This window comes from Henckelia pumila, chromosome 4 (genome assembly GCF_033568475.1).
Source record: "Henckelia pumila isolate YLH828 chromosome 4, ASM3356847v2, whole genome shotgun sequence".
NCBI lineage: Eukaryota > Viridiplantae > Streptophyta > Magnoliopsida > Lamiales > Gesneriaceae > Henckelia > Henckelia pumila.
The window spans coordinates 147685566-147704263 of NC_133123.1; the positions used below are offsets into that span (position 1 = coordinate 147685566).

The following is an 18698-nucleotide window of genomic DNA, read 5'->3' on the forward strand; positions in this document are numbered from 1 at the left end:
TAATAAAGAAGTTGATGAAAAATATGTTAGTAATTTATTGAGTAGATTAACGAGAATATCGTTTCCAAGATCCGAACCCTCGATCCTATCCATGAATTTGTTGCTGCATTTTTTTGGTTTGCCTGTTTATTTTATGAAAGGGTGGAGTCCAAATGTCTTTTCTTGTCGTTGACAAATTAGTAATTACCAAAAAAATAAGTACTTTTACCAATTAAACTTTAATTATGGAAAATTAGTGGATCGATTATGACAGGTAGATAGATTATTGTTTCAAAATAAACGTTGTACTCATGTTCTTATCGTTCTTGAACATGAGGATCCCTTTTTTCCTTTCACTTTTCATAAAAATTGAACAACAAAGTTGCTTTTGTTTTTTGTTTTACCGAAATTGATTATATGTTATATATATATTTCTTTAATATCGGACATAAAAATTGCATCACGAACAGTAAAATTCCATGATAGAATCCTAGATATATTCCACCGTACCTCTGGAACTTAGTATTAGGTACCATATCTCACATCAAATCGTGGTAGGTGTTTAAATTGATTTTATGACTTGTTACAATAGTAATTTGGGTAAATGGTTTCGTGTCCTGTTGATCGGTAAGGAAAGATTTTAGTGGAGCTGTCATGGGTGTGACAAAACGATATTGAAAACGATTGACTAAAAATACTTAGATATATGTGACATAATATCATTGAAAATTGCAATTTTGATCTTATATATTTTCAAATAAGGAAACATTTTAGTGGAGCTGTCGTGGGTGTGACAAAACGATATTGAAAATGGTTGACTAAAAATACTTAGATATATGTGACATAATATCATGAAAAAATTGCAATTTTGGTCTTTTATATTTTCATATTTCAGTTTTAGTTCTCTATGTTCCGATTGTTGCCAATTTTATTCTTTTTCTTCGAAAATTTTTACGTGGGACTATATACGTCAGGTTCATATCAGTACTACATTTGTGCTACATCAGCGTCACATCAGAAAAATTACTAAAATTACTAAAAAAACAAAGATAGCGAACTAAAACTAAAATCTGAAAACACAGAAGAACGAAATCACAAACTGACAGATATACATGACCAAAAAAATAATTTTTCCTAATATCATACATATGACTATATATTAGAGCCACCTCTTGAATATACAAAACGGTCATATTGAATATCCCATTCTAAAGGTGGATGTTACCTGTTATTGTAATTGTGTCAAACCAATTTTGTAGAACGAAAACGATTACGAAGTAGTTGATAAAAAAGTTACTCCCTCCGTCCCAATTATATTGTCCATGTTTTTTTTTGTTTGTCCCAAATATATAGTCATACATCATATTTGGTAATACTTTTTTACACTTCTTTATTAATATACCCCTATTAACTACACCTTGAAAATTGTGCAATCATTTTTTAATACATTTAATAGGGATAAAATAGGAAGTTTATATAAAATTTATTTTTTCAATAAATTTTTTTTAATTCGTGTGAAAACTAAAACAAGACAACATATGTAAGAAACATTTAGTAATTTAATTAGCACAATTGCGTAAACGTGGGGCCCTAGATGTGAGAGTGTAAAGGACAAATAGTTCGCTTAACCACAATAAAAGCAAGCATACCAAATTTTGTGGGAACAAAAAATGCATCATAGTTAGCTACTTGACATTATTCGTATATATAATTTCAGCATGTAATTGAGACAACAGACAAAATATTTATTATACATTATATTATTTTTATCGAAAGAGGGCAAAACATTTTATATCAAGTTTCCAGGCACTGCTCTATCTTCTTGGAAAGCAGTCACCAATAGTCTGTAAACCATTTCCGAAGGCATGCTGGTGTCTCTCGCTAATGTTTTGATTTATACTCCATCGATCTCTTAATTACGTAGCTACTAAATAAATTAAATAATATAAGCTAATTAAATTATTATTTAATGTTTCTAAAATATTTATTAATTAATGTCAATCATCTCCGCGTTTGAAATAGAATAACACCATTTAAAATTGTGCCACCGAAATCTAAATAATTATATGAATACCCAAATCTTCTGGTATCCACCCGCAATCAATGAATATTTTATACACGCTGGAATACTGTATCTTATCATCCGTGATAGGGTGTCCATCGATCGATTTGGTTTTCGATTTTCGATTTTTGATTTTTTCGGTTTTAGAGATATTCGAACTGATTTCTTCTGCTTCGGTTTTTTTTCTATCAAAAAAGTTTGATTATTTCGGTCGGTTATTTCGGTTTTAATACAATTATTTTTATTAATAATATAAGTAATTTTTAAAATATGATATTTTATCTTTTACATGATTTATTTTTAAAACGTTTAAATTCAAATTCTAAATGACTTAAATAAACAGTAATCAACTAAAAATTATTATAAATAATCATTCATTTACTAAATATCATCTCATAAAAATAATAATATAAATAAAAATATAATAAAGTAATTAATTTAACGAAATTTCAATTTTTTTGGTCGATTCGATTTTGATATATATCATTCGAAATTGAACCAAATAAGTTTCAGTTTTAACATTTATATCCGAATTTTAAAATTCAATTTTCGGTTTTCGGTTCAATTCGCTTCGATGTTTGGTTTTTTCTATTTGGATTTATGATATTTTTCAGTTTTATTCCAAATTTTAACACTCTTAATCCGCAGGTTGGTTGCTTTGCGATTTTTGATCATTTATGTGGTTGAATTTCAATTTTAATTAATTTGTTTTATTTTTAAGGTAATTTTAGTCATTTTCTAACGTGGTGACGTGACATGAATACAACGCTAACATGATTTGTCATTCTACATTGACAATCTCAAATAAAAAGAAGATAAAATAATAAGACCAGAATTCGATATCATAAATTACGAAAATGACAAAGAAACAACTATATAGACCAAAAAAATTGTGACATTCCCTTCTTATAACGTATTGAACATAAGATAGCATGGCTGCCATTTATTTTGTGCGGCAGAAAATGTTATAACAAAGATGGATCTAGAAATTCGATTAGACAGTTAATGATCCACCGTAAAGTTGTCTCAATCCGCTCTATGTATTTTTTAAAGGTAATTTTAGTCATTTTTAACGTCGTGCTGATGTGACATGAATCTAGTCAGTGTTAGCATATATGTCATAAATAACGGATCCTGGGAATTCGACTTGAACAGTTAATGGTTCATCGTGAAATTTTCGATACTCCTTTATTTAATTCGACGATGAATGGTATTTACGCGTCTTTCTATGGAATCCGCCCTTGGATTTTAAAGTGTAATAAAAATGGAGGAGAAAATAAAGGTAGTAGGGATGAATTAAGGTTGAAATGGCCCCCATGATGTTTTGGTAGTATTAAGACAAGATTAAGGGAAGTGGCCTCGGATGGGGTAGGCTTGTTTTGAGACAAGCAAGGCACATCCCCCCGTTATCACAGCAAAAAGGAGCAATATAATAGACAGCCTTGTTCCCATGTGCATCAATTTAAGAGCAACCTTCCAAAACACAACTTGTCCAATGCTTCCTCTCCCCTTCTCTTCTCTCCTTTTAATATCGTATATTATATACTAAATTACATTTTCTCTTCCAAATATATAATGTTTTTAGAATGACATTTAATTTTAAATAATTTTATCACCAACCTTTTTTAATCAGGGATGCCTTGGAGGAAACACCAAATTATATATGTGGGTAGGTCTCTTGCGAGATGCTCTCACCAAAAGCTATATCTATGAGACGGTCGACGACTGATCATGTCTACGATGAAACAATTAAACAGTAATATTTTTTTATAGTTGGATCGAATAAAAAGATCTGTCTTATAAAATTATTCAGTGTATATTCCTAACTACCCTTTCTTCTTCATGTATTTTTTTATTGGTTTGGGTTTCTTTATTAATAGCCGTCGGCTGTGGTACATGGACACGTTGATGTCTAGAATTAGACCCCAAAATGGAGTTGGATTTAAATATCATCTAAGTTTAGTGTACACATTTTTTTTTATTAAATTTGGGCTATAAATTTGTAGATATATATATATATATATATATATATATATATTTAAAACTTGTACGTCAAATTTGAAGATAGTTCTTTCTTTTTTTTTTGTTTGAGTGTTGTTATACATGTATGTTCTCGTTTGATGACCCTAAATTGGAAAATTATATTGCGTGCAAGGATACAACATGACATTTATTATTATTATTATTATTATTATTATTATTATTATTATTATTATTATTATTATTATTATATTATTATTATTATTATTATTATGCTACAACATGAAATTTATTGAACTTTTAAGAAAACACACAAATCATATATATGATACTCGTAAAAAAAACGCATATGATATAGTCTTACGGATTAATTTCTTGAGATGTATCTTTTATTCAATCTAATACAATAAAAATAAATATTTTTCATATCAAAAGTATTATTTTTATGGGTCGAATCGACAAATCTCACGGATATTTAAAAATGTATATTATATATGCACGAAAATATTGATGTGACAAAATAATGAAACCAAATTTTGAGAAAAAGTATCATAATTGTATTATTAATAATTAATATTAGCTTAATTATCGTTGATATTTTTTTTGGTTTGGATCCACCACTGATAATTATTCAAACCAAAACACCAGTACTGAACCGGATAATTAGTCTAATAAATCATCCATTGACTTTTTATATAATCACATTATGCAAATATATATCTTATGTAAAAGTAAAAACTAAAATATCAAACAAATCCCCCGTTTGCTTATTAACTTCTTTTCCACTCTTTTCTCCTTCCTATAAGTTATCGATCATGAGGGGACACGATTCTAAATTTGGGATTTCTTTTAAATATATCAATAATTGAGTTCCTCAACTCACCAAAATCAAAAAAGTTTCATGTCATTTAAAAGAAAAAACTGGAAATTTGATCATTTATGTTTGTCACTTTGCGATTTTGGTCCTCTATATTTTCATTTCAGTTTTAGTCCTGCATGTTCTGATTTTTTTGGTAATTTCGGTCCTTTTTATTCGAAAAATGTTTGCGTGGCACTGTACGCGTCAGCTCCACATCAGCATTAAATTGGTGTGACGTCAGCGCCACGTCGAAAAAAGGACTAAAATTGATTAAAAAAATAAAGATACTGATCTAAAACTGAAATCTGAAAATATAAAAGATTAAAATTGCAAAGTGACAAATATACAAGATCAACAAACCAATTTTTTCCATTTAAAAAGCTCCAGAAATTTCACCGATTGTGAAAACAGATAGAAATATTTGTTATAAGATCCTATTGTGCAGTTGACATACATACTCATAAGTTTAAACATTTTTTTTGAAAAAAAATAAACTTATAATTTTGTTATATATATAAGATTAAAAATTCATTGAAGGTCTGCGCGTCTTTGTTCCGGTAGGTGTGCAGCTTCTAGTCATTGAATTATAATCAGTGGGGCAAACTAATTTAGGTATAAAATCATAACTTGTGAAGGGCATTAGTGAAAATGATGGGCAGATATATCAATCAATCGAAAGGAAAATTAATACAAATTATTTTCAACCCCTTTTGGCTTCAATTAGAGAATATGTAATTTTGTGTCTCTTATTTATTTCCACGTAAATAAAAATCCCTAAAAAAGTGGCAATAGCTAGGGTCAAATATGCATGTGCCTACGCTATTATTTCTCACAATCATACATCCATTATAACAAGATATATCTAAAAAGATTATATGATCTTTTTATGCTCTTGTTTTTTAGGTGATTATATAATCAATAATTATGCTATACTATATTATATAAAATATAAAATAAATGAACGAGTGAGTCATCATGTAGCTTATTTTAAGCACTAAAAATTTCACATAATTGTCATGACGTACGTTTTTTGATAGTTATTTCCTTTTTTAAAATATTAGGGGAGTTGAATTCTATATTATTCTTCAAAAGGTCAAAATCAAAATAAAGACCCTTTTTACTTTTGGAAACTAGGGAAAAAAAAATTGGTCCAATAATTGGTCCAATTTTTGAGTTTTAGTCGTTCACTTATCGAAGCTTACGTTGTTAATTTAACGTTATTTAAGACCAATTTCTGATGATACCAGATGTATAAGCAATTTCATGTGCCGCATTAATATTCCTAGTTCCACATTAACGCTTTAGAGAAATGAGATGAGAATGTACACCAAAACAAAATCAAAGTTATTGTACCAAATTCTGAATATTTAATGGATCAAAATGAAAAGTTTATTATTTTATTTCGAAAAAATATATAAAGGGTCGTTGTCTTAATTAGTGACGTGAATCCATGTAAAAACTAATTTGATACAGCGATTTAACGTCTTTTAAAACAGATATATAAAGTAAGTTTAATATGGTTCTAAAATATATCATCGTTGGAAATCAAAAAAAAAAATTTATTTGTTTGACAAAAAACAATGGCTCGTTTTTAGATGTCCGATCGCTTGTTCTTACCCCTTGGTGTTGATCCCAAACTGATAGCAACACTGCAGCAGACACCTTCACTATCAGTCACATAATATTTGAGGATGACACTTCTTTTTTCCTTAATTATAAATTATATTACGAATGATCATTATATGCATGCCTCTATACATTGATCAAATGTCTCTGTTCTCTTAATATTTTAAAATTCGCCAACAATATCATGTCGATTCATGATACATATTCCCCAAGCTAGAATTTCATTTCTTTTTCAATATATTAAACATGGATCTCTCCGAGCTCTCGAATCGTGAAAAAACTCGACTATCCTCAAATAGTCAACCATCATCGATTTCGAGCCCAAAAACTACACGAACCTATATATAATATGGAATCGATCGACCCGGCTCGAAAAATCTAAACGTCGGCATGAGTTGATCGATACTCATTAATCACAAAGCCGGGCTCTACTCACTATACATGAAAATTATTAATTAAAAATCTAAATTTTCAGGTTGGCCAAAGTACTGTTTGTAGACAACATAACATGATCATAGCACTGGCCACAACCCACATCAATGCATGTCTCATAAATGAAATCCTCATTTATTACGTGCCTACGTACAATATCCCAAGCTTCCAAATAAAATAATAAATTAAAATAATAAAAATATATATAAAATTCAGAAAAATAATTAAGAAAAATCAATGGGGGCAATTCCGTCAAGAAACACAAAATGACACCTCATTCTCTCAAATAGTTGACCTTAAGTAAAATTTCAAATCCAATTCTTTCAAAAAAAATTAAAAAATAAAATATATATATATATATATATATATATTAATACTTCTTCCCTCAGCCTTAGTTTAAGCCCATCTTCATCCCATTGTCCCATACAAAGACAAGAAATCTCCACTTTTCCCATCTCTGTATAAAACCAAACACAATCCAGCCAACCAGCCAAAACAATATTCTTCATTCTCCCCCTCTTCAATACCCCCCCACCCCACCCCACCCCACCCCTTCTTCTCCTCAAGAAATCTGAAATCAAGAAACTTCAAGTATGGGAGATTATTACAATCTCAATTTCTTAGGCTCACTTGTGATCTCATGTGTTTTTCTGGTTTTCTTGCTGAAGATCGTGGTTCATATATGGTGGACACCTCGGAAAATTGGGAGTCATTTCATGAAGCAAGGCATTAAGGGTCCAAAATACCATCTTTTGCTGGGGAATATGAAGGAGATTTATAGCTTGAATTTGATTGCTTCATCTCAATCTATGCCTTTCTCCCACAATATTCTGCCAAGAGTCCTCTCTTTCTATCATCATTGGAAGAAAATATATGGTACTTAATTAATCTTGTTTTTTTTTGGGGTTTATTTTGTGGGAAATTTGTTTTAACATTTCTTTTTTTTTTTCTTTTCCCTTCCATACATATTACACATTAATTACTTATTCAAGAAAGTTGGTGTGAGGATCATTGTGTGTTTCTGAGTGTGTTTTCTGTAGGGTCTACACTATCCATTTTCTTTAGACAAAATGATGAATCCATCACTTCTTTTTTGTGCTACCACTTTTGGTAAACACCAATATATTTAACCTTTTTTTTATATTTGATTTACTTAAGATAAACCCTAATTAATAACAAAACCTTCTTTTTTTTTTCCTATATTTTTTTTGGTGGCAGGCTCAATGTTTCTTGTATGGTTCGGACCAACACCTCGTGTCACGGTTTCTGATCCAGCTCTCGTACGAGAAATCTTCGTTTTGAAATCCGAGTTGTTCGAGAAAAACGAGTCGCCCGCATTGGTTCGGAAGATCGAAGGAGACGGCTTGTTGAGTCTCAAAGGAGAGAAATGGGCTCACCATAGAAAAATCATTCAACCAACTTTCCACACAGAAAATCTCAAGGTAAAAAAAAAAGAAAGAAAGATATAATATACATATTTAGAAAAAAAAAAAAGAATTAGTAATCTAGTACTTACATTAAATACTTAGAACTTTGAGATGATTTTATTATATTATCAAGAAAACAAGTACATACTGATCTAGTACTTCTTATAATAACTCATTCCCAATTCCAAGTAGCTTGATTTTAGCAAACCACAACAATTTTTTAAAATGATAGCCTAAATACACTAGAGATACGATTTACCTAACCAACGTAACAAATTAAATAATGAATTTACCAATATTAACGTGACGTCGGATATTACCAGATGATGGTTCCCCTGATGGGGAAAAGCATCGAAGAGGCGTTGTCGACGTGGCCGGAAAAAATGTCGGAATCCGGCAAGGTGGAAGTGGAGGTTTCCGATTGGTTCCAGAAGATAGTGAGAGATGTAATAACAAGAGTGACGTTTGGGAGCAGCTATTCTGAAGGGAGAGCCATTTTTGAATTGCTAGCACAGCAAATGGTCCATGCCACCGAAGCCTATCAGAAATTTTTCATCCCTGGATATAGGTAACCTTCATTAATAGTAACTTATTTTATGTCTTTTCCAATTATTCCCAATAATCATATCTAATCACAATCATTATTACTATTATTATTATTATAATGATTTGATAATTATATGCTTATAATTATTATTGCATTGTTGTATGTGGTGTGACACTAAAATTTCAAATTTGAGACGAGAATATTTTTTATTCCATGGCCTCGAAACTGGTGCACGTTCAATCGAGCGAAGCGACACATGAGCCAGCCTCGGGCCATTTTTTGTGTGTAGTTAAATCTCTGGTGAAATTAAAAAAAAAAGTTGTTTGTTTTGTTGATTTCCAGGTTCTTCCCCACCAAAAAGAACAGAATATCTTGGGGATTGGAAAAGGAGATCCGTAGATCGCTGCTGAAAGTGATCGACGGCAGACGACGGTCGGCGGCGGATTCGGGAGGCGAATGTCCCAACGACTTGCTGGAGGTCATGATGCGTGCGGCGGGGGACGAGGCGGCGCCGCTGGCCGTGACGCCAAACGACATCGTCGAGGAGTGCAAGACGATGTTCTTCGCGGGGCTCCACACGACGTCGAATCTGCTGACGTGGACCGCCGTGCTGCTGGCGATGCATCCCCAGTGGCAGGAACAGGCACGTGAGGAGGTGCTGAGGGTGTGTGGATCACGTGAAGTCCCTACTAAAGATGATCTCGCCAAGCTGAAAACGGTACGTAATTTCGTTGTTTCCGATCGTGAAATTGACGGTTTTAATTTAGCTGATAGCATAGATATGTAAATTTTTAACGATCCTAAAAATTTGATACTATCTAAATCCTATACTTGTAGCTCCTAGTAATTAGTACGTAGTAACAACAACAACATTTTCAAGAAATGTACATGAAACTTGAAATGGTTTGCTTTATGGAATAAAATATAAGTCCTTCCTATACGCATGCCATGATTATATGTACGCACATTTACTTGCATAGGTACATAGACAATATACTATTTCTTTTCGAAAAAGGACAATTCTTCCTTGGAAATTGTGCGAAATAAAAAGCAAAACTTAAGCATGTGTTTGATGCGCGAAAAGGGATCTTATCTTTGATGGTTATTAATGATGTTTGATATATAATAATGTGATAATAATTTTAAAAATGGTACTTTAATTCTTCTTGTTTGAGTTGATTAAATGATTAATCTTTGAACTGATGAGGCGCATATTATGAAATTATTAGACATTTTCACTTGCCACTTGGTTTTAAATAGTACTTGTGTCTAAGTAATTAATTAAATGTTTTGAATTTAATTAATTTGCAGCTGGCAATGATCCTAAACGAATCACTACGGCTATACCCGCCAGCAGTAGCGGTAATCAGACGAGCCAAGACCGATACACAGCTTGGAACCCTCCAAATACCGCGTGGCACGGAGCTCCTCGTCCCGATACTAGCCATACACCATGACCCGACCCTATGGTGCCACGACGTGCACGAGTTCAACCCGGCTAGATTCGCCAAGGGGGTGGCCCACGCGGCCAAGCACCCGATGGCGTTCATGCCATTCGGCTTGGGCGCCCGCCGCTGCATAGGTCAAAACCTAGCCATACTACAAGCCAAACTAGCCATCGCCATAATCCTCCAACGCTTCTCTTTCGAGCTTTCGCCTACCTATCAACACTCGCCCTCGGTTCTCATGCTCCTACACCCTCAACATGGCGCGCCCATCGTGTTCCGAAAATTATAAAATGATCGATATACATGCATGCTGCTGCTTCAAATGAGTGCTGTGTTCTGATTTTTCACACGTCTCATTTAGGGAAAAAAAAAAGGAAGAAAATGTTAGGATTCTAACTAATTAACTTTAGATGGATGAATGTTGATTAGGTGCTTCTTAGTCTAACTCGTAAAGTGTTAGCCTTTTTTTTTGTTAAAAAATGTTTCCTCTAAGCTATAGAGTTGCAAAAATTTGTCTCCCTTTCAAGTGTTATTTGTTTCCCCCATCTCTATCTTTTGTGTTTCCATATGTAAATACTTTCTTTGTTTCATGCTTGTATACAATGTTTCGTATAATTGGAACTTGCATTATAATTTCTTTTCGCGTATATTCTTTTGTTTGTTTTTTTTATATACCATGGAAGAGTTTCAAATCTAATCTTTAACTTCACCGCCCATACAATTGAGATTTGAATCCAACCTCATAAATCATTAGATATTAGAATTAGTTAACAATAGTTAGAAGTTAGTTAAGAGATAGTTAGTTGTGTAAGTGTATATAAATACACAAATGTATAGAACTCGTTCCTCTCTCTTTTTCATTAATTCAATACAAATCTTGTTATTCAATCTATCGTAATATGGTATCAAACCGATAATTACTTCCGCAATTTTTACTCCGATCGACGATCAGTGATCATCTTCCGATCATCTTCTCCGATCGCCGATCAAGTGATCTTCTTCCTGCTTGTTTCCGATCGATAATAGGTATCTTCATTCCAGAGTTATGGCGAATCCACAATCAAATGCATGGTGTTGGGATACTAATCGACTCGTGATTGATTAGAACACCCAGAAAACTCACAAATGCAAAGAACGTAATCCAGAAATGAGAGATGAACAATCAAATGAAAAAGAACACCAAGAAATATAGTGGTTCGGATTAAATCCTACATCCACTTCTGCCTTGCCCAAGGCTCAATCCCTTTAACGATTCGTAAGAGTTATACAATCTGGAAAAAATATCAAGAACTCCCGAAGAGTTTACAATGATCTTACTTCAATATACAAAATGGAAAAGCAACGCTCAATCAACTCACAACAGCATGAAAGAATAACTTCTCCAAATCTCTATCTCTCGGCAGTCATGCAACTGTATATATATTGCATGCACAAGCTTGATAACCGACTTCCCTAACTGCTACAATAGAGCCGTTTGATTAGTTACATCAGCTGTAATCCTCTGCGCCAGAACATTGATCCCATCGTGCAACTTAGAGTATGATCCAATCAATATCTTGATAGGTAATACAACTTCACACATGGAATATGTCTGCTGGTAGATCTGTTATTGATGATCCTTCGAGCCAATATTTTCTGCATCACTCGGATAATCCGGGACTCGTTCTTGTCTCGCAACCTCTCACACTATGCATCCTGGAGCAGGGCAATTAAATTCGCACTTTCTATAAAGAACAAATTAGGGTTCATTGATGGATCAATCTCCAAGCCCTCCGTCACTGATCCGATTTTGCTTCAGGCATGGATGAGAAAAAACAACATTGTTATTTCTTGGCTCTTAAATTCAGTCTCTAAAGAGATTTCTGCCAGCATTCTATTTGCGGATTCTGCAGTTGAAATTTGGGATGATCTTCATGATCGATTTCAACAGAGCAATGGTCCTCGAATTTTCCAGCTTCGTCGAGAATTGTTTACTCTTCGTCAAGAACAAGATCCGGTCACTGTTTACTTCACCAAGATCAAAGCCTTATGGGAGGAATTAAATCAATTTCGTCCAATGTGCAGTTGTGGCAAATGTGTCTGTGATGGGGTCAAGAAGATTGAAGCATATACTCAAATGGATTACACAATGCTGTTTTTGATGGGGCTTAATGATTCTTTTGCACAAGTTCGAAGTCAAGTACTTCTTATGGATCCTTTACCACCCATCAGTCGAGTTTTCTCTTTAGTGATTCAAGAAGAAAGACAAAGAACCATTGGTTTTGCATCACTAACACACTCTTCGAATACTGATATGGCTTTTTTGATCAAGAACACTCAATCTCACTCAAATACCACATATCGAAATGCTCATAAAACTCCAAAAGAAAGACCATATTGCACTTCATGCAACCGTCCGGGCCACACCATTGAAACATGTTACACAATTCATGGTTATCCACCGGGTATAAGCATCGGGCTAAACATACACATCAAGCCAATGTTGTTCCTGAAACTCAAATGTCTGGGCCATCTTTGGAAGCTGCTTTTGTTAATTCTTTTTCGAATCTGGACAAACATCAAATGGACTAGTTGATGGCAATGTTTGTGCAGCATCTTGCTAAGTCTGATACCTCAAGCCCTACCCAGGATGGTACCTGTAATGCATCTCCTTCAGGTACTTGTTTTTCCATATCAGTAGCAAATATGTTACATGCTTCCACCTCTTGGATAGTTGACTCTGGAGCATCTAGACACATTTGTTTCGATGAACATGCTTTCATATCCTTTAAGGCAGTACATAATTCAAGAGTTACTCTGCCTAATCATGAACATGCTGAATTCAAATATTGCGGTGACATAAAATTGGGATCTATACTTCTATTGGATGTACTTTATATACCAGAATTCAAGTTCAATTTGCTCTCTGTCAGCTCTCTCATTGCTGACACACAAAGTACAGTAAGCTTCTATCATGATTCCTTTATTATCCAGGACAACATCTCCAAGAGGATGATTGGCAAGGGTAAAAAGATAGATGGTCTTTATATACTGGAAGTGGCATCATCAAGTTCATCGATTCCCATCAATCATGTTGATATACAAGTTTGGCACAATCTCCTTGGGCATCCATCACTGAAGATTCTACAGTCTTTAAGATCCATGTTACAGCTTAACATTGAAGATTTACATTCTGCAACACCTTGTACTGTTTGTCCTCTTGCAAAACAAAAACTCTTACCTTTTGTTTCACATCATCATGTCTCTTTAGATGCTTTTGATTTGGTCCATTGTGATGTATGGGGTCCTTATCATGTTCCTACACACAACAATCAACGGTTATTTTTGACATTATTTGATGATTCAACAAGGTTCACATGGGTTTTTCTTCTTCAACATAAATTTGAATCATTGAGTGTTGTTTCCAGATTTTGTGCTATGATTGAGACTCAATTTCACAAGAATATTAAGGCATTTCGTACTGATAATGCTAAAGAACTTGCTTTTACTGAGTTATTTCAAACCAAGGGAATATTACATCAGTTTTCTTGTGTTCAAACACCTCAGCAAAACTCAGTGGTCGAACGGAAACATCAACACTTACTCAATGTTGCTCGTTCTTTATTTTTTCAGTCTCGTGTGCCGATCTAGTTCTGGAATGAATGTGTTTTGACAGCCACCTATCTGATAAATCGGATACCTTCTACTTCTCTGCACAATAAATCTCCTTATGAGCTGTTATATCATCAATGTAGTAGCCGTAACCAAGTAAAGTAATTAAGGGATTAATCAGAACTGAATGAAACATTAAAGACTGTTGAAGATCGGAAGCTCCAAAGGCGATCGGAAGCTCCGATGAACGATCAGAAGTTCCGATGGTATTACGTCAGGCATGACGTGTGTCTGGTCGGAAGCTCCGGTCAGGATCGGAAGGTTCGATCTCCTCTATCCGAAGTCAACCAGTGAGAACTTGACACGTGGCAAATAAGGGCAATCGGAAGCTCCGATGTCGGGATCGGACGTTTCGATCGAGGATCGGAGGTTCCGATCATTGTCTATAAATAGAAGGCCGATGCCTAACTTCTCTTTGCCAATTCTGTGGTTTCCTTTCCATTCTAGACTTATTTGAATAGTTCTAGCCTTCCTGGGCTTGACCCGGGGGTCGGCGAGGCATTCGGGAGTCACAGCGGAGTTGTACCCGAGTTCTATGGGCATCAACATCAAATGGCTGACGATGGACGCAGGTATAGCTTTTGCTTCCTAAAAACATTTAGGAGTATGCAATAGACTAGTTAAGACTTTTGGAGAAATATAATGATAGTAGTATCATTTTGCTGTGTAGTGCGAATTATAGGTATGGACCTAGAGCTGGTAGAGTTGCCTAGTAGTTGAGGTACAAAAGTAATATTCGAGATATCCTGACTGAGTATGCATGTATTATGTGACAGCATGATTTATATGAAATGATTTTATGCTGCATCCATTTGCATATTGTACTATCTCTTTGAGATGTCTGGTAGTAGGGTTTCATCTTATCCTGTTAGTGGATGAACTTCCATCGATTTGGGTCCGAAGTATCCACTGGTATTTGGTATGGAAGCAACCTCCTGATGCGACTGAAAGAGTGGGTGCCCGGTTAGCCAACTTGTGGCTAAGGGCTTTTATGACTCTATGTAAAACAATCTTTTGTTTAATATAATTTACACTTTTATAATGGCATTGACTTTATCTTTCTTCATATTGTTATATTATGATATACTATTGTTGTTTTGATAAAGACCTTGAATATACTATAGTGTATGTAAGATGTGGTAGCACATGGGGATGACTATCATGAAACACATCTTATAGTCACTATATATTCTAAACAGTTCCTAGTCAATTGAGCCGTCTGCAAATAAGGATAAGGATTGCTCGAGATTGAGACTAGCATTTGCGATGCCGAGTACCACGTTTCATTGGTATGGAACATAGAGATGTTCAAAGCATGCAAATGGATATTCATATGATGAATGATCGAACTACCCTATTCGGACTTTCCAAGTGGTTATCACTTATCGAGTGGATAAAGTCCGCGGTTTTGGTTGTACACCATTAGTCCTTATTACTTAAAACATCATTGAGACTCTATATGCTAGTACTGTACTTTGACTCGTTTACCGACTCTATTGGGGTCATCAGGTGTCGGGATTGGGTACAGTTACGACACATATAGGAGTCGATACTTTGTTGTCAAGGATTCACCACATACTTGCGAGTGTGGATATCCTATGCGATCTGAGGAGATATTAGTGTGACGAATCTCTGGCCAGAGTACATGATGTGTTTTAGGTTAATGGGTTTTCCTAGTAACACATGCGATGTCACTATTTGATCTCCAAGATGTTATGCATAGTTATCGAATCTCGAACGACTCTCGATATACCAATGGTTGTTGATTCGATCGGGATATATGGATGAAGGGACTGTACTGTACGCTAACCAAAATCTACTGGTTCTTGCAGGCACTATCAGTAATACCTAGGGAATCATGGGGCGATGTTGCTAGGCGCTCTTACCATGATTCGATGGGTAAGTCGGAAATTGTTGTTCCGAGTCACAAGGAGTTGTGAGCCCACGGCTAGCTGTATTCCTGAACCATTGAGGGTTACACAAGTAATGGATTACTAAAACCCCGTAGAGATAGTTAAATTTAAAGAGTTAAATTTAATGAAAGAGAAGTTGGACTTCTTAACTAAAGGGAGTGGGATTTCCTAAAATGACATAGGGATGGGCATTTTTGGAAATCACTGAATTCGGATTCAGAAAAATTATCTTGACTCTAAAAGATGCAGAAATGGTTTCTGTGCACATTGGTGAAATCAGTGTATCAATCGGAGTCACGATGAATTTTATATTAATTTCTATAACAACAGGCTTGGCTTGTTGGGCTTAAGTCATGGATTGTGGGCTTTAAGGAGTTAGAGTCCTGATACAATTATAACTAGAAATTATCTATAAATAGAGGTGTTGGGTTCGAAAATCACACACATTGTATATTGCAATTTTCGAAAATACACTCTAGAATTTTCAAGGGGATTTTCGAAATCCTCTGTCCTTTTTAGAGAAAATTTGACTTGTGATTTTTGTGAAAAATTACAAATCGAATTAACAGATCATATCTGTTTATTTTTTACGTAAAACTTCTGATTGATTTCTAGTGCAGTCAATCAGAGGGTTTCTGTTTTTCATTCGTGGACCTAATTTCGGAGTTAGATCGTGACTGTCATCGGTTTCCGGGATTTACAAGAAGAGCAGATTAAATTCTGTTGGAGTCCACGATCAAGCCTTTGCTTGACAAGGTAAAATATTTAATAGTGATTATTTGTTTTACTTACACAAATTTAATCGTAAAGTTTTGATACCCAGATATGGAATCGTTCCATATTAATAAAATAAATTTTTAAACTTCCGCTGCACCGGGTATCAATTCTAATTGATCTGAACACCGTTTTCCAACAGTGGTATCAGAGCCAGGTTGCTCAGATCAAACGATTAAATTAATCGATTGTACAAAATTTTTAAGCCTCGGTTTTTTGAAACAAAACAAATTTTTTAAAATCAAAATTTTGACGGGCAAAACACGGGAAGCGATTGTCGCTGCCCAGCCCGAGCCCCGGTCGGGGCACGGGCTGCCCGGGATTGTCCCGGGCAGCCCGGAAAATTAAAATTTTATTTTTTTAAAAAAATTTTGAATTTTTGAAATTCTAGTGTTTGATCCGATCGAAAATTATTTTTGATTAGATCACGAGGCATCAGATCGAATTGTTCGAGTCCGAAATTTTTAAAATTGATTTTTGGATAAATTTGAATTTTTGGAAAATTTATAAATTTTATCCGTTAAATTAGATTTTATAAAATTAATTATTTTGGTACAATTGATGATAAGATATGATCTTATGGATGGATAAGATAAAATATGATTTTATCTTTTAATTATGATGCCATTGCATGTTTATCCAATTATTTTAATTATTGAATTAATTATTGGATAAAAGGATGATCGATTGCCATGACCAATATTTTAGGTGTATGTTAGGTGATTTACATTTGTCTTATTGTTGTTGGTGTTTATTAATGGGCTTGGTTTATAGCCCAAATATTATTGTCATATGTAATAAAAGTGGGCCTGGTTTATGGCCCGTTCCCAACCCCAAAATGTATCCCATATTTGTCATCGAAATTTATTGTAAATTTATTAGACTTAGTGGGAGATAATGTTTTGAAGAAAAGGTGGGCCCAGCAGACAATGAAGACCGAAGAAATATAAATTGGAGGCTCAATGTAATAGGATTGCATTGCATACTTGCATATCACCTAGGATTGTACTTAGACTCGTGATTGGCAACCACGGGTCGATTAGTAAATGAGATCGATCATCCTTAAATAATATATGATATTATTGATGTATGCATGTTTAGACTAAATTGTATGAATCCCGCAAGCATACATAAATTTGCATGATGAGACAAATTTTCAAAAAATAAAATCCCTCATTTTAAATATGATTTAAAATTGATATCAAGATAAACAAAAGGGAATTTAAAATATTGTTTAAATATTCCTACCTTCCATCAACGATCAATGTATGTGATGCTACCCGCGGATACGGTCCGGCTCATATTATTGGGGGGGCCCGTTCGTCGGAAAGCTGTACATTGGATCGACACATGTTGTAAGTTGGGTGAAACTCCCATGGGATTGGCTCATATTATTGGGGATCCACATGGCGACCGTCCATCACAACTTAATATTGATGGGTCATCTTGACATGTCACAATAAACGGCGTCATATTATTGGGCCTTTATTGGACATGAGGTAAAAACATGGAGGTTGCTTTGGAAGCAATTGCGCTCTACCTTTTGAAAATTATGGTTGGCTGATATTATTCGGGACCATAGTTTGTCAATTGGACTCCATGTTCCCACTAAAGAAAATGTTTCTCGTTTTCACTAGAGGGTAGTGAAATCGTTAAAATAGTGGGAGTGTAATTCATAAAATTAAAATTCGCCATATTTTATGTCTTAGTAAATTAATTAAACAATCATTGATTATTGTCTGTTTCCTTTTCAGTATTATATTACGATGAATCCACGCAATCCACTGTTTTCAATTCTCGAACAAAACAAATTGACTGGCGCAAACTATACGGAATGGTTCCGTAAGTTAAAAATTATTCTTACTTCGGAAAAAGCTTTCTACGTGTTAGAGAAGCCGCCTCTGAAGGAAGCCCCGGCTAATACAAGTCCGAAAGAGTTGGCCAAACTTGATTTATGGTGGGACCATGATATCAAGGCCAAATGCTACATGCAGGCTTCG

At 34.4% G+C, this 18698-nt stretch overlaps 2 protein-coding genes across 2 annotated transcripts; both read left to right on the top strand.

Annotated features, from left to right (window-relative positions):
* The first annotated feature begins 7354 nt into the window (after positions 1-7354).
* LOC140866157 (cytochrome P450 734A1) lies at positions 7355-10937 on the top strand. Its single transcript, XM_073271063.1, has 5 exons — positions 7355-7814; positions 8157-8380; positions 8689-8933; positions 9255-9630; positions 10224-10937. The coding sequence occupies exons 1-5, from the start codon at positions 7532-7534 to the stop codon at positions 10647-10649; spliced, it is 1554 nt and encodes a 517-aa protein (XP_073127164.1). The 5' UTR covers positions 7355-7531; the 3' UTR covers positions 10650-10937.
* A 1035-nt stretch (positions 10938-11972) lies between these two features.
* Positions 11973-14890, top strand: LOC140862003 (uncharacterized). Its single transcript, XM_073265007.1, has 5 exons — positions 11973-12539; positions 12953-13016; positions 13137-13636; positions 14459-14583; positions 14863-14890. The coding sequence occupies exons 1-5, from the start codon at positions 11973-11975 to the stop codon at positions 14888-14890; spliced, it is 1284 nt and encodes a 427-aa protein (XP_073121108.1).
* Positions 14891-18698: the final 3808 nt, after the last annotated feature.